Genomic DNA, 17,299 nt, shown 5'->3' on the forward strand with positions numbered 1-17,299 from the left:
AGTGTTTATTGGGCGAATTGGGGCGTCTGTCATGTGGGATGCACTTATATAGTTCTAGGCAGCCCGCCCAATCTAATAGTATAGGCGTCATCAATAGGCTGTAAGCCAGACACTGTGCATCACACATATCTGTGTGACTGGTGTCCTATGCAAGCCTCATCTGTGTGCATTTTTAATACTAGGCAGCCACCCCCCTCCATGAATTGGTAGGTTTGTGAGTGGCCGTTTGACTATTTTGCACCTGTGCGCTTTTATCATGGGGGTCTTCTGCTGCATCCTGCTAGTGCATTGGTAATCTCACCTGGTGTTGGTAAGGTTGGTTTCTTTTCTGTGATGTTTTTTGAATTTTTGTCCTTTTTTGTGAGCTACTCTGAAGCTGATCCCCAGCAGCTTCAGGGTTCGGAAACCTTAAAACAATTCAAAGTGACCTGCTCATTTTAAGGATAGTATAGAGTGAAACCCACAAGGGAAACAGGTTCAGGAAAACAACCACCAATGTTTTTCTGAAGCAGCTTCGCTTGGGAAAATTCTGTGTCTGTGCTGGCATGTAAAAGATGCCGTGTGCACAGTAAGACTAAAAGCAGTGTTCTCTTTGTAGAAGCAGCATACAGTATGTCCGTCTAGGGCCTAATTCACACGTCAGTGTGGTGAGTTTTTACAAGTACTGGACACACTTCCACACGTAGACCCATTCAAATCAATGCGTCTGCACACATCAGTGTGTTTCCACAGACCGTGTGTCCGTGAGCAAAGCACGCTGACATGTCCGGTTTTTATCAGCTGCACATGCCGTAAAACGTCCCGCACATGTGCACACTGGAGAGTCGATATTGACTTTTAGGATAGCTACTTCCTATAGGTGGCACTACAGTTCTAGTCTTCTTCCTCTCTGAAGAGACAATTTGCATGTTTCCCAGAGGAGCATTGCAGCAACCACTTCGCGCCAGAGCCTGTTTTTGCCTTCGTGACCAGGCCAATTTTTTCAATTCTGACCACTGTCACTTTATGAAGTAATTACTCTGGAACGCTTCAACGGATTCCCCTGATTCTGAGATTGTTTTTTCGTGACATATTGTACTTCATGATAGTGGTAAAATTTCTTCGATATCACTTGCGTTTATTTGTGAAAAAATCAGAAATTTGGTGAAAATTTTGCAATTTTCAAACTTTGAATTTTCATGCCCTTAAATCAGAGAGATATGCCACACAAAATAGTTAATAAATAACATTTCCCACATGTCTACTTTACATCAGCACAATTTTGGAACCAAAATTTTTTTTTTGTTAGGGAGCTATAAGGGTTAAAAGTTGACCAGCGATTTCTCATTTCTCCAACAAAATTTACAAAAACATTTTTTTAGGGACCACATCATATTTGAAGTCACTTTGAGGGGTCTTTATGACAGAAAATACCCAAAAGTGACACCATTCTAAAAACTGCACCCCTCAAGGTGCTCAAAACCACATTCAAGAACTTTATTAACCCTTCAGGTGCTTCACAGGAATTTTTGGAATGTGGAAGAAAAAAATTAACATTTAACTTTTTTCACAAAAATGTTACTTTAGGCCCAATTTTTTTTTATTTTCACAGGGGTAACATGAAAAAATGGACCCCAAATTTTTTTGTGCAATTTCTCTTGAGCGTGCTGATACCCCATATGTGAGGGAAAACCACTGTTTGGGCGCACGGCAGGGTTCGGAAGGGAAGGAGCGCCATTAGACTTTTTGAATGTAAAATTTGTCTGAATAATTAGCAGACGCCATGTTGCGTTTGGAGAGCTCCTGATGAGCCTAAACAGTGGAAACCCCCCACAAGTGACACCATTTTGGAAACTAGACCCCTTATGGAACTTATCTAGATGTGTGGTGAGCACCTTGAACCCCAAGGTGCTTCACAGAAGTTTATAATATTGAGCTGTAAAAATAAAATTTTCACATTTATCCCACAAAACCGTTTTTCATCCCTTAATTTTGCATTATCATAAGGGTAATAGGATAAATTGCACCATGAAATTTGTTATGCAATTTCTCCTGAACACGCTGATACCCCATATGTGGAGGCAAATTACTGTTTGGGCACATGGCAGGGCTCGGAAGGGAAGGAGCGCCATTTGACTTTTTGAATGTAAAATTTGTTTGAATAATTAGCGGACGCCATGTCACATTTGGGGAGCCCCTAATGTGCCTAAACAGTCGTAACCCCCCACAAGTGCCACCATTTTGGAAACTATACCCCTTAGGGAACTTATCTAGATGTGTGGTGAGCACCTTGCACCCCCAGCTGCTTCACAGAAGTTTATAATATTGAGCCGTAAAAATAACATTTTCACATTTTTCCCATAAAAAATGTTTTTCATTCCCTAATTTTGCATTATCATAAGGGTAACAGGATAAATTGCGCCATGAAATTTGTTGTACAATTTCTCCTGAGTACGCCGATACCCCATATGTGGGGAAAAACCACTGCTTTGGTGTACGGCAGGGTTCGGAAGAGAAAGAAGCGCTATGTTGGCTGGGATAGGCAGCAGACACCATGTCACATTTGAAGAGTCGCTGACATGCCGAAACAGCAGAAACCCCCACAAGTGACCCCATTTTGTAAACTACACCTCTCAAGGAATTCATCTAGGGAAGTAGTGAGTATTTTTTAATTTTTAAATTTATACCATTGGGCAGTGAAAAAAGCATAATTATATTCTTACCACAAAAAAATGTTTTACCCTCAGATTTTACATTTTCACACAGGGTAATGGGTAAAAATGGTGCCGAAATGTGTCACACAATTTCTTCTAAAAGTGTCAATACCCCATATGTGGCTGTATCGTACCGCTCAGCCATACGGCGAGATCTGGGGGGGAAGGAGCGCTATTTGACAATTAGAGAACTAATTATTGTAGAATAGGCATTTGGATTTGGGAGCACAAAATTTTCTGAATTTCTTTTGGGGGGCAAGGACAATTTTGCTTTTCCAGAGCCTTTCTGCTACCAGTAACTTGGAAGTCCCTTATATTTTTAACAGATGATGGACCTGAGTGGGGACTTGCTTTTTTTGAGGACTGAGTTGAAGCTTTTATTGGGAACATTTTACGTAACATTTATCCGGCGCTCTAGGCTGAGCAATTATATCGGGGTTTCCATCTAAATTTCCAAGTGATGTAATTCAGATGAAACCCCTGCGGGATCCATTCACTGTAATGAGGCAGCAGAGTTACTCTGGACTCCGTCTGGCCTCTGTTTAGTGGTGTCCTTTTTTTCAGAAGTGCACAAAACTGTGGCCAACCGCACTTTTATGCACGCCTAAAACAAATGACACCGTGGGATCCCAGGCTAGACGGCGTCCACAGTGGCCTATATCTGCCTCATTACAGGGAATCTTCCATCATGGGTTCCGTCTGAATCACGTATTTCAGAGATTTACACGGAAACTCTGGTGTAAGTGCTCAGCGCAGAGCACAGGATAAATGTGAGCAGAGCCTTACTGGGATCTTTGGGAGACATAATAAACAAATCAGTAGCAGGTGAATAATATTTGTTTTATTTATTTTTTATGCCGTTCCTAGTGTGATATAACTGATTAGATTACTTTATTCTTCGGGTCGGTGCGATTACAGAGATACCAGATTTATATCGGGTTTTTATGATTGACAGCTGTCACACACTAAAATACGCTTTTTTTTGCAAAATCTAGTTTTTGCATCCCCACATTTTGAGAGCTATAATTTTTCCATATTTCGGCCGATAGAGTCATGTGACGGCTTTTTTTTTGCGGGACGAGTTGACATTTTTATTGGAACCATTTTTGGGTACGTGACATTTTTTTGATCGCTTTCTATTCCGTTTTTTGGGAGGTAAAGTTAACAAAAACAAACACTTCATGAATTGTTTTTTGAGTTTTTTTTTATGCCGTTCTGCGTGTGGTAAAAGTGATCAGGCAGTGTTATTCTTCGGGTCAGTACGTTTACAGCGATACTACACTTACTGTATTTTTTTATGTTTTGGCGCTTTTACACAATAAAACAATTTTATAGAAAAAAAAATATTTTTTTTGCATTGCTTTATTCTGAGCGCTATAACTTTTTTATTTTTCGGCTGATGGAGCTGTATGGCGGCTTTTTTTTGCGGAACAAGATGAAGCTTTCAGTGGTACCATTTTTATTTCTATTCTGCTTTTTGATCGCATTTTTTTTCCACTTTTTGTTTGGCGATATGATGAAAAAGCATATTTTTTTGCTCCGTTTTTTATTTATTTTTATTACGGTGTGCACAGAAGGAGTTAATTAGTGTGACAGTTTTATAGCTCGGGTTGTTTCGGACGCGGCGATACCAAATATGTGTACTTTTTTTGGTTTTGTAATAATATACGGATTTATTGGTTTAATATTTTATTTATTTATTTTTATTTATTTTGTGATTTTTTTTTTTAATAGTTTAAAACCTTTTTTTTTACATTTTTACTTAGTCCCTGTATGGGACATTAATTTTTATTTTTCTGATCACTGATCTCATGTAATGTAATAGACATATATTACATTACATGAGATCTTCACTGACTGTTTGTCAGTTTCCTGTCTGGCATCAGCTACATACAGGCTGAAGCCAGACAGGAAGGACACCATATATGGCAGAGCTGGAGTCGGTCATGTGACCTCCAGCTGCCATAGCAACCCCAGGTCCTCAAACGAAACGGAGGTCTTCGGAGGTAAGTAAGATGACCCCCTCTCTTCCTGCTGTCTCCTATATGCCGCGATCACTATAGATCGCAGCATATAGAAGACAACAAAGGGTTAACATCACTGGGACCTGATCTAATCAGGTCCCGATGATGTACCCTGTCAGAGCTAACGCTCTGCACCGGAATCGCAGTGCTTGCAGGACCCTGGGGGTCCTGAGCACTGCGAGACCACCCACCGTTTTTAAACGTCGGCGCTGCACAGAGCCCAGGCAGCGCGGACGTTTATCTACAGTGGGCGGTCGGGAACCGGTTAAAAGTCTCCTAACCTCGGCATGTCAGGCTTGACCTGTCACTCTCCGCAAGGAGAAACAATACCCCTTGGATCCCAGTTAGAAACCTCTCACCCAGCCAAACCAGATCTCACACTTTGCACTGACGAGGGGCAGTACCCCGATACACAGTGTCTGCAAATTGAGATTCTGGTTTGGCTTTTATCCTAAGTCATGTGACAAGGCTCGTTAGAGGGTCGATATTGACTTTTAGGATTGCTACTTCCAATAGGATGCACTAGAGTTCTAGTACTCTTCCTCTCTGAAGAGACACCATGCATAGTGATACCAAACACACACACAGTAAAGTCCCTTATTGGAAATAAAGACACCCCAACCCTCTTTTGGGGTGTCTTTATAGATAATTAAGGGACAAAATGTACAATTGGTGGAGAAAGATTGGACCTGGTCTTTTTTCAACCTATGTAACTATGTAATGCATCTTAGCACCAGATCAGCTATGAAATTAACTTAAAGATTCCTTAAAAACCTATTATAAAAGATTCCAGACTAGTTGCATAGAAGAAGGCAGATTGAATTTTTCAAAGCTGTGAATATATCTAAGTAGATTTATTTTTCTGTTCCAGAAAAAAAAAAAAAAAAAAGATTTTCACAGATTCACTCAACACATCTGTTAAATCGTAGTTTATTATTCCATAGCTGAACTGCAATAACTCAGATGAAAATTCACATTTCAAAAGTCCTGAGTAAAAAAGGGGGTCAGTTTTACCATCTCGAAAAACAAATTTATCACGCGTCTTACCTTCAAAATGGAATAAATGTGCAAAAGCAAGTGGACCAGACACCGTACAGCAATGTACAAGTCAGAGCACTTGTGCACTGCACACAATAAAGGCGGTCATTTTGTGAAAAAAAAGTCAATTTTTACAACCTAAAAAAAAATTAAAATAAATGCTTGTCGATAACTTCTACCGCCACTGTGTGTGAGCAACAAATGCAAGCTTCAAATACAAAAAAATCCAAGCAATGGCTATACATATACCATCTTAAAGCTTATATTACAAGTGGAAATAAAAATAAATAAGCATAAAAATTTGAAGGCCACTCAATAGTCCGTGCTGCAGACAGTCCAGCATTTAAAAATCTAGAGATCTCGCCATCCCCATAAATTTCTAGACATGTATTGTCGATGTACCATATGAGTAAGTAAGCAATACCCTTACAACTACATCTACAAAAATAGAATAAAAAATGATTTTTACAATACATACATATTGCCATGTACCATATAGTATAAGTGAATTGTGTAGAGTCTTACGTATCAGAAAGTCCAACACAATGAGAAGACGTCAAGTCTAAAAAATAGTCAAGAGGGCCAGAACTACTTTAAGTTTAATCGCGCCCTAAAATAAATATGGACTTTTCAAGAGGAGTAATAACTCCATACGGACACACAGCAGTGTGTGTATAAGCCTGAAAGGGAAGGTCTCACAGAAAAAGACATGATTTTAATCAGGTTTTAAGGTTTTTTTTCCTTATCATTATGTAAATTTACAAAAAAAAAAAAAAAAAAACAGACATCTTGCAATTTTCACACTTGCCACTAAGCCGACTACTAGACTCATACTTCCTGTGCTATGGACCAGCTCTCAGAAGTATTTTTTTTTTTGGGCATGCTCTTATTTAGGCAAAGGTCATTGGGAAGGGAGTGGGAGGAGGTGAGCTGTGACCATCACCTATTGTGTGTAGTGGTATTATACTTTATTACACACCTGTCTGTAATGATAATGAAACTGCTGAAAACTCTTATGCATAGAACAGAATGCGTGAATCCATCAAAAGGCTTAGTGGAGCGTGAAAAAAAAAAAGTTGCAGGATTTGTTGTTTTTTTTTTTCCTTAAGGATATGGAAAATTAAAAACCTTATAATTTTTTTTACAAATATATGTTTAACATAAAAACCTGATTTAAAATATTAGCTAATTTTCTGAGGACACATTACGTTCCTTTCACAAATTTCTGCCCGCAGCTGAAAATATATTGTATATTCTAGTTGTTCGGCGCTCGCACGATTGTTTGTTCTTGCCATTATTGTCAGCAGCACTTTTCTAGTTACACGGGGGGGATGTGCTGCCGACAATAGGTTGTTTTCATGCCCACACAAGTAATGCCATCAGCTGGCACAATCTTTAGCGTGTTTATTGGCTGGACACTTTGTATGTAAGCACTACCGTCTCTAGTAGGAAAACGATGACTGTCAGTAGATCTAGCCCTTACATCAACATGGCTTTAACCCGCAACAAACAAAAACTCCAGTTGTGTCTAAGGAACTCAAAAAGGTAACAAAATACAACTGGTTTAAGAGCACTTTGTAGGGGGGGCAACTTCAGAATTGTTTCTCTCGGACAATAAAAATGGTCCTGTAGTTATTAAACACTATCCAGGCAATTATTAAAGAGCTAGTAAGTCTAATACAGAAATATTTTTCTATGAAAGTCACCTAAAACATTCAAAAACATGTAAAAGGTCCCCAAAACTACATGTAGCTGACCAAGCATCTACCGTGGTCAATATATTTTTGTCCTTAGACAGTAAAAGAAGGTCCATCTAAAAAGGGGTTGTCTGGGCAAAATAAAGATAAAATTAATTCATATTCACCTACCAATACCAACCTAGACCCAGCGCAGGTCGCTCCATGGTCTATGCAGAGAGAGGAAGCAGTGAGGTCACAGTTCCATCAGTTGGTGATTGGCTGCAGCGGTCAGGTGACGGAGCAGCGCATCATCATCTGGCCAATCAGGCTGCAGCGGTCAGGCGTCTGGTGGAATGAGGACATCACCGCTTCTCATCTTGACAGAGTTAGATAGATAGATATTTATCTATCTCCAGCCAGTCCACTAGGCAGTGTTTTATTTTTCCCGGACAACCCCTTTAACATTTTTTGTATTGTCCAAATGCATCAAAAACAAACAAAAAATGATGCAAAGTTGCAAATAAGACATTTTCCTTTTGAGTCTACAGCAACTATGCAAACTAATGTGTCACCAAGGTAAAAGAGTACAAACAAACTCCTTATCCTGCCATTCATCCAGCTCTACTTCGAAAGGGAAAGTGCCGATATGATCAGACTACAAGGTTTCTTTGTAGTCTGTTTCCATGGAGACACATAGATTTGTATTACAGCACAAAATAGTTTCAATTTCTTTTTTTAACTAAGCAGATTTGCAAAAAGTTGCTTCATTTTTCATTTAAGATGAACTGGAACAATATAAAATAATACTTCTGAGATGCCCCTTCCCTTTAACTTGACTGGGACTTTTAGATACAGATTTCTGTATCTATTTTTGTTTTCTACGACTTCACCTGTATTTTAGGTGCGGTGATTTTCTAACAATACTATAAATGCAAAAGAAAACATGAAATCACAAACATAATTTAGCATTTTATACAAGTTTTCTTCTTCATTTTGTATGAAATAGCCGTGAGCACTAATAAATAAATATGCCATGACAAATTGTTCTTAAGAGCTGTGCAGGAAAAGTGCATTGCATATGCCATGGCACACACACAAGATGTGAAGATCAAAGGACGCTGCCAACATGGAGATCCTGATGGGCATCCTGGCAAAGGAAACCGCTTAAGGTTCATTTGGAAACTTCTGGCGGAGCCCAAGTCTTCCACACACAAATGGAAAGTCACTGGAATATTGGCAATAATGAAGGCTACACGACTTGAGCGGAAATCATACGATGTTGATCCCACCCATGGATAACAAGGTTCTTTTGCTGCAGAAAACAGAGCTGGCACCATTGAGCTGACTGCCTTTCAGAGACGACTTCAGCTCCATTTCACAAGCCATGATAGCTGCATTCAGTTCAACTTGGGCCCGGTGTACGACATAAAACATAAGAGCTATGCTTATAACAATCTGTGGATGAAGGAGAGAATAAAAATAAATAATTGTCAACCAACTTTGCATAAATCAATAGTAAAAGCAAATATAAGAAACTTTATAATATGCCTTATCTGAGAAATCAGCTTCTTTCTTCACTTATGAGCCACTTCTCTTCCCTCTGCCTCCTGAACTCCTTATGCACTCTGAAATACAGCTCAAATCTATTGGCAGCTCACTGAGGTATCAGATTACAGCTGCAGTGAGAAAAGGGTCTTTTCAAAAAAGATCTGCGCTAGGTCATGTTTTCTGGTATGTTCCCATATCTGCAGTGACGTCTTTCAACGACACAGCGCTAACGCTACTTCAATCTAGCAGCGGGTCGGGTCCATAGTTGACCCTGGGAAGACAGAATCGGTTATAAGCTGCTTCTGTCTTCACTTTTTCAGCATACTTCAGCACAAAGAGCGCGATGTAGGTAATAAAAACATGGCGAATGGCACTGCTTCTTTTAAAGCATAACTCCGATGTTTTTTTTGTATTTCACTCCTCGAGAGGCATAGACAAGGTGGCTGAGTGGTTAAGGTGATGGACTGCTAATCCATTGTGCTCTGCATGCATGGGTTCGAATCCCATCCTCGTCGGTATAATCTGCTTCTTTCCCTTTGACAAGATTGGCTTTCATTTTTGGGATAGTATCTTCAGTAATAGGAGCACGGATAGAAAATGGGAAATTTTCAAAACAGTCCTACATAGTCACTGTAGAAGGTACATACCTTATGGGAATAAAAGGGCTAGGAATAGGAGGAAGCCAATGTGGCTAAATAAGGAAGTCAAGAGGGCAATGAAAAACAAAAAAAGGGCTTTCGGTAAACTTAAACAAGAAGGCAACGAGGAAGCGCTAATATCTTATAGGGAAAAAAACAAAATCTGTAAGAAACAAATAAGAATAGCAAAAGAGGAGACAGAGAGACTAATTGCCAAAGAAAGTAAAACGAATCCCAAACTGTTCTTTAACTATATAAACAGTAAAAGGATTAAAACTGATGGAGTTGGCCCATTGAAAAATAACCTGGGTAAAATCATAGAGGGCGATGAGGGTAAAGCAAACCTACTCAATAGCTTCTTCTCCACTGTTTTCACAAAAGAAAACAATTTATCGGAGGAAATGCAAAGTGATAAAGTAAACCCTCCGCTAAATATCACCCACCTAACCCAGGAGGAAGTTCAGAAACGCCTAAATAATATCAAAATAGACAAGTCACCAGGCCCAGATGGCATACACCCCCGGGTACTAAAAGAATTAAGTAATGTGATAGACAGACCGCTGTATCTTATATTCAAGCACTCTTTATGGACAGGGACTGTCCCACTAGACTGGCGCCAAGCAAATGTGGTACCAATATTCAAAAAGGGGTCTAAAAGTGACCCTGGGAACTATAGACCAGTCAGCTTAACGTCTGTTGTGGGTAAATTGTTTGAAGGATTTCTTAGAGATGCTATTGTAGAATATCTTAATGATAATAACTGTCTAACTCCATATCAACATGGATTCATGAGGGATCGCTCCTGCCAAACAAACCTGATCGCCTTCTACGAGGAGGTGAGCTCACAGCTGGACCGGGGAGAGTCAGTGGATGTTGTATACCTTGACTTCTCCAAAGCGTTTGATACCGTGCCACACAAAAGGTTGGTATATAAAATGAGAATGCTTGGTCTGGGGGATAATGTGTGCAAGTGGGTAAATAGCTGGCTGAGTGATAGAAAGCAGAGGGTGGTTATCAATGGAGTAAGCTCAGGGTGTGTCAGGGTTACTAGCGGGGTGCCTCAAGGGTCTGTCTTGGGCCCTATATTATTTAATATATTTATTAATGATCTAGTGGAAGGGTTGCATAGTAAAATAGCAATATTTGCAGATGATACTAAACTTTGTAAAGTAGTTAACACAGATGAGGATAGGGCACAGCTACAGGAGGATTTAGATAAATTGGGGAGTTGGGCCAAAAAATGGCAAATGGGGTTCAATGCCGATAAATGTAAGGTCATGCACATGGGAAAGAAAAACAGCAGTCACCCATACATATTAAATGGGAAAACGTTGGGGAAATCTGACATGGAGAAGGACCTGGGCGTCTTGGTTAATAGCAAATTAAATTGGAGTGCCCAGTGTCAGGCAGCAGCTGCGAAGGCAAATAGAGTCATGGCATGCATCAGAAGAGGAATAGGGGCATATGATGAGAACATTGTTCTTCCTCTGTATAAAGCGCTGGTAAGGCCGCACTTAGAATATTGTGCACAGTTCTGGGCTCCGGTGCTCAGGAAAGACATATTGGAGCTAGAGAGGGTACAAAGGAGGGCGACTAAGGTAATAAAGGGAATGGAGGGACTAGAATACCCAGAGAGGTTGTCAAAATTAGGCCTATTTACGTTGGAAAAGAGAAGGCTTAGGGGAGACCTCATAAACATGTATAAATACATCAGGGGGCAGTACAGAGATCTCTCCCATGACCTGTTTATACCAAGGATGGTGACTAAGACGAGGGGGCACACTATGCGTCTGGAGGAAAGGAGGTTCCTGCACCAGCATAGAAGGGGATTCTTTACGGTCAGAGCCGTGAGACTCTGGAACTCTCTGGGAGAGGAAGTGGTGATGTCCAACTCACTTAATGAGTTCAAGAGAGGCCTGGACTCCTTTCTTGAGAACAATAAAATTACATCTTATGCTTAGTGATAGTTAATTAATCCAGATTGGTGTCGGAAAGTGAATTTTTTCCTCAATGATGTCAATTGGCCTATACCGCATGTTTTTTTTTTTTTTTTTGTTTTGTTTTTTTTTGCGTTCCCCTGGATCAACGCTGCGGAATAGCTGCAGTGCACAAGAAATAGGCTGAACTGGATGGACGCTTGTCTTTTTTCGGCCTTATAAACTATGTAACTATGTAACTATGTAACTAATGTACGTTCCCTGCCTACAGTAGAATGCTGACCAGTTGCCGTCTTCTGCACCACTCTGGTCCTCTTCTGCTAGTTGTGTCCCGCCAGAACACTCCAGCGTCTGCTGGGTGGACAGGAGGACATTCCTAAAAGTGTAAGCAGTCTAGGTGAGCCAGAACGATGCTCTCATAGACTTACATTGAGTGCATGTGACCAGTAGCTGTGAATTTTGGTCAGTCAAGAGCTGCGGTAACAAGATGGTGGAGAGGGACCAGAGCGGCAACAGAAAAAGCAGAAGGCAGCGGCAGGTAATTATTTTACTTCAAGGAGGGAACATGCATTAATAGTTTTGAAATAAAAAAACAAAACAGCGGAGTAGTTCTTTAAAAGGCAAGATAACCTCCTCTATGGTGCATTATTAATTACTATTATAATTATTAGTAACTTCTATAACTTGCTATTTATCAATCATTTAGCCATAATTTTATAGGCTGGTAAAAACCCTTTAAAAGGGAGTTTGTGAACCCAAACTGCTAGTATAAACTAAGCACATAGCCTATAGCTTTGTACGTGACGGTCCGTACAAAAGAGCTTTAAATTCTGCCTCCATTCTACAGAAACTGAATTTAACTCAGAAATGCTATGTGCACCCTCGGTGTAGCCAAGAGGCTCAGTGGGCCGCTCAGTCCACTAGCTTTGCATGTTGCCACCTCCCTGCACTGTCTGCAGAGAAAGCTCAGGCAAGTCAGCGCTGTCCATCACCAGTGAAGGAGGCAGAGGCGTGCAAAACAAGTGTGTGGAATGGTGCCGTGAGCCTCCTGGCTACACCAAGTGTGCACCGAGCACCTGAATTAGCATATTAACTTCAGTTTGTGCTGAACGTGGGCTATTAGAAGACTGCAGGTGTGATTTTTATAGGGCAGTCTCTCCTACAAGGCTCCGTGCTTTTGTTTATGCTGGCAATTTGGACTCACAGACTCCCTTTATTAAAGCCATGCTGTTTGCCGCAAAGCGCAACTTGTTAATGATTTTAGTAATTTTTTAAATTAAAGCATATTATATAGGAAAACAGTGATCAACTCCATTAAATAGACCTTGTCATACATGTTTGTGCTCCGTGTGACGATGGAAAGTTCGTTACCTGGAAGCTGAATATAAAGTATCCGCTGACGCTTTGCTCTGCAATGACATCCTCCATCGTACGCAACGTGGTCCCCAAGTAAGAATTCAACAACTGGGTTGGGAATAGGCCGACGGAAGATGCCGCAAGGTAGTTGGGCAAGGAAAGATCTGTAATCTAAAAAAAAAATAAAAAAAATTATTAATAAAAATAGGAAAAAAAAAACAAAACTTGCAGTTTGTTTTAGTTCTCAGACCATATTAAAAGGGTTTTCTGGGATCTGAATACAATGATTTATAATGGATATGTCGTCAATATCAGATCGGTGGCAGGGGTCTGACTCTTGGATGTTTCAAGGAGCTGATGAGCACCGCAGCCTCTTCAAGGTTCACATTTGGATCATCAAACCTGGAATGGAAAGGTGTTTTGGCTGGTTACCAAGGGCAACACTAATACCTCCATGGTTCCTTTTTGTGCAGTAGGCCTAGATTAGGAATCTCAATGTCACATCAGGCCCCTCTCTTGAGGGAAACATGTGACCAGGATAAATCAGTGGTGGGACCCCCATCTTTTTAGCGTTTATCACCTGCCCAGTGGTTAGATGAACACTGACTGGAAAATCCCTGTGTGAGGCCCTTATAGAAGTGCAAGGACCTGCAACATCCCCGTCATCAGCAGGTGTCCTATGTGGTAAAAACCTGTCACTTGCCATAAATATGCCATTTTTTTTTTCCTGCTGTAAATGCCGCTGTTCTCCTGAATCTAGCGTTGTTTTCTTTTATTCTTGCTGTCTCTTCCCTTCCTTGTACAGAAATCTAAATCTTTTTAGCCAAAGAGGTGTGATCCTCAAGATGTCGTAGATAGAGAATAGTTGAGGACTACGTCCAGTTGACTAAAAAGACCAGATTTATATACACGGAAGAAGGAGCTTATCTCAGAATTCAAGAGGTGCAAAAAAACACCAGATTCAGGAGAACAGCGCCATTTCCACCAGGTAAAAAAAATAATGATGGAAAATGTCCGGTCGTGCTGAAATAAAGAACTTTTGATATCACAATGCCTGCTTAATAGGCATTTTACTATATCAGAGAATTATGAACCTGGCAACGTGGCAGAAGCCAAGATGGCCGGATTCCTTTCAGTTACTGAAAAGCCTCGATAATGACTTTCTGCCCTTTTATTAAGGGGTTGTTTTAATCTTCTGTCTTCAGGAGCCCACCAATCTCCCGGCTTGCTGTTTGCCTAGGGACGGTGTGCTCCTGAAGATTGATGATCGAGATCGTGCTGTGGACTGCACTAAACTATTCATCGTTCAGATCCTCACTCTTATAGCTATCAACTTCAATATGGGAATGAGTGCTGTAAAATGCTACGATGCTCATTCCCCACATTGAAGAAGGAAGCCTTGCAGCAAGAGGCGCCCCGCTTACTGCAGCACATACCTCGGGAAGCAGGGGCGAGGGGGGCAGGGGTGCTGCAGGTAAACCGCTAAGGCTGTGTGCCCACTATGCGTTTTTTAAGCATTTCCGCAGCAGCAATTCCGCTGCAGAAACGCTTAAAAAACGCTTGGTAGGAGGTCTGCCATGTTCCCCAATGATAATCCGCATGTGCTGTGCACATGCTGCGGAAATTTCCGCTGTGGATTATCATTGCGGAAAAATCTGCAGCACTACCAATTATTTTGCGGAATCACAGCGTTTTCGCCACCATTGACTTGCACTGGACTGCATGACATCTGCATCACTATATGTAACATGCAGATATCATGCGGTTCAATGTGCGGATGGTACCCGGGTTTGGAGAAGAGGAGACTCTCCTCCAGACCCGGGTACCATAGTACCTGTAAAAAAAATAATAAAATAAAAAATATACATTATACTCGCCTTCTGATGGCCCCCAGTGTCCTTATCCGATCCGTCCTGGCTCCCCGGCAGCTCGGGATGGTCTAAAAGGACCTGCTATAACGTCATTTAGTCATGTGACGGGTCACGCGTCCGCTGGCGTCGGCGGTCGCGTGACCCGTCACATGCCTAAATGACGTCATGGCAGGTCCTTTTAGACCACCTCGAGCTGCCGACAAGCCAGGACAGATCGGATAAGGACACCGGGGGCCATCAGAAGGTAAGTATAATCTTTATTTTTTACCATTCTTATTCTTTTTTTTAACTATTACTTGGTCACACTATATAAATCCATGTCGGTTGCATGGATTTATATAGTGTGACCAAGTTGTGAAGCACTTTCCAAGTGATGCTAAAATCGGTTGGAAAGCGCTTGACAACCTTAATACAGAAATGCATGTGAAGAACGCTTCACTTACGCTTGTCCCTGGCAGGAAAACGCATGTACAATCCGCATGTACAATCTGCATGCGTTTTTTTCTGCCAGGGAGATGCAGAAACGCTCAGGAAAAATCCGGAGCATTTCTGCATCGTGGGCACATAGCCTAATAGTGATTAGAAAAATTATTAAACTGCAGAGTTCTGCACGGTAATTCCTGTTGACAGTGGTGGTATGCTTTAACAAAAATCTTACAAGTCACCTTGAGATAGTTTTTTACAATATGTTACACTGGAAAAAATGTCATGATAAATTAAGCAAAAATCACATTTAGTTGCGCAGACTAGCCTTAAGACCTACTTTCAATGGTTCGCGTGAATGAACTTGATGAATTTGCTGCCGGTGTATTATGTAACCAGGATTTGCACAGCTGACAATATGCATGCTACAACCTAGGGCCACAGTGGTTGTAAGTCACACGGGACACACCTGACATAGACAAGTTGCCGGAGACATGAGACCTGTGCATAACTTGGTTTTTTTTTTAATTTACAGCAAAATCAGAGCTGTAAAATAGTCACAACGTGTGAGAACTGGTCCCAGACAAGTCTCCAAATGATTTTGTCGCGTGACACGTCAGATGTGTAGACCCAGCCGTATGCAGTCAGAACAATTATATTAACGCGATCGTTCTTTCCCAAGGCCATAGTTTGTCAGCACTTGCTTACTAGAAGAAATCTGATATAGTCTAAAAGTATAGGAGTTTCCAGAAGAAGAAGCATGAGATAAAATGCATATACCCCACCAATCTCACAAATGCTTGGCTCCCGGTCAATTTTAGCGCACATATGTTTGAGCATGCCTTTTTTCTCTTCAATGAAATAAATTATTGCAAAAATTATGAAACCGAACAAACATAATAAACATGTAAAAAATGACAATACATTTTTATTTTTTTTGCAGTTTTTAAGCATAACCCACTTTTTTTTTCTGCAGTGTGCAATTATAGCATCACCCTGCAAGCAGGCTGACATCTCAGCAGCCCCATGGTGAGGACTTTGGGATCCTTCATTAATGAGATGCTGGCTCTGCTCTTTGTATTTTCAGCAATTTAATCCAGCAGTCAGCAGCAGAAGACACTGCGAAATTTAATTAAAGTAAAGCAAACACGCTGCCAGGAATCTACATGGCGCGGCTGGTAACCACGGAATTGAAATAATTAGGAAAAAAAAAGTCAGAGCAAACAAATCTTATTACAATTCATGACCAACATTTGGTTTGTGTTATTTTTGGAGACAGGAAATAAAAATTGTTATGCGAAAAGGAAAACCTATCTAGACTCTCTCTTATTTAATGACGTAGGATCCGTCGATACATTAACTACTACAGGATATTTTACATTTCCCTACACCTCCATCTGTACCAATGTTACCAAACCGAACCCAAAATTCAGACATCGGTGAAACACAGTCCAACTACAGACCGTGATAATTGAAATCAGTTGCGAGTCTCCTGACTGAAAAGTAACAGCCTCATAGGCATATAAAAGGCTGGTCAGTGCAGGTCAGGAGACACATGGCCTGTCCAGACATTGCAGAGATGGCCAAGTGCTGATCTCAGATAGATCTACCAATCCCATTCTCAGGATCGGTGTGGTTCCTGATTAAAGGGCCTCCCAAGTATCAGCAAGTTATCACCTATCCTAAGTTGTCACAACCCCTTTAAAAGGCAGCCAGACCTGAGACAATTTAATGTTTACTAGAGTCTCCCAACTGTTCAGATGTTGAGATGTTCTCCAGGACACGTCTGGCAGTGGCTTACTTACAAGCGTGCATGTCTATGGGGGAGCTGAAGAGAGAGCAGCTGGACAACCACCATTTAACGATTGCTCACTGAGATGGGATCATGGGAATGAGATTAGCCGGATGCCAAACATGTGACATCCCTTTAAATTTTTAAAATCCAATGAGTATAGGATTTGTGCTGGTGGTTTAAAGTCCATAAGGGTACGTCCACACTTCGCAGCATTGATACTTATTGATGTCCTGCAGATTTCAACTGTTATCTTAGACTTTTCCACAATAGAATAGGTAAATTTGAGATTGTACAACA

General features: G+C 40.9%; 1 protein-coding gene and 1 non-coding gene across 2 annotated transcripts in view; one reads left to right on the forward strand and one right to left on the reverse strand.

Moving 5' to 3' along the window:
• Positions 1 to 6,428: 6,428 nt before the first annotated feature.
• TMEM64 (transmembrane protein 64) overlaps positions 6,429 to 17,299 on the reverse strand; it is a 50,339-nt gene continuing 39,468 nt past the window's right edge. Inside the window, exons 2-3 of the mRNA XM_073679570.1 lie at positions 12,929 to 13,084; positions 6,429 to 8,889 (exon numbers count right to left, since the gene is read on the reverse strand). Of these exons, the coding sequence (XP_073535671.1) occupies positions 8,704 to 8,889; positions 12,929 to 13,084 (342 nt within the window). The 3' untranslated portion in view covers positions 6,429 to 8,703. The remainder of the gene's footprint in view (positions 8,890 to 12,928; positions 13,085 to 17,299) is intronic.
• On the forward strand, positions 9,416 to 9,497 carry TRNAS-GCU (transfer RNA serine (anticodon GCU)). Its single transcript has one exon. It is a non-coding gene; the product is annotated as a tRNA-Ser (tRNA).

This window comes from Phyllobates terribilis, unplaced genomic scaffold (genome assembly GCF_046119375.1).
Source record: "Phyllobates terribilis strain yellow unplaced genomic scaffold, ASM4611937v1 Scaffold_4__5_contigs__length_816908805, whole genome shotgun sequence".
Classification (NCBI taxonomy): domain Eukaryota; kingdom Metazoa; phylum Chordata; class Amphibia; order Anura; family Dendrobatidae; genus Phyllobates; species Phyllobates terribilis.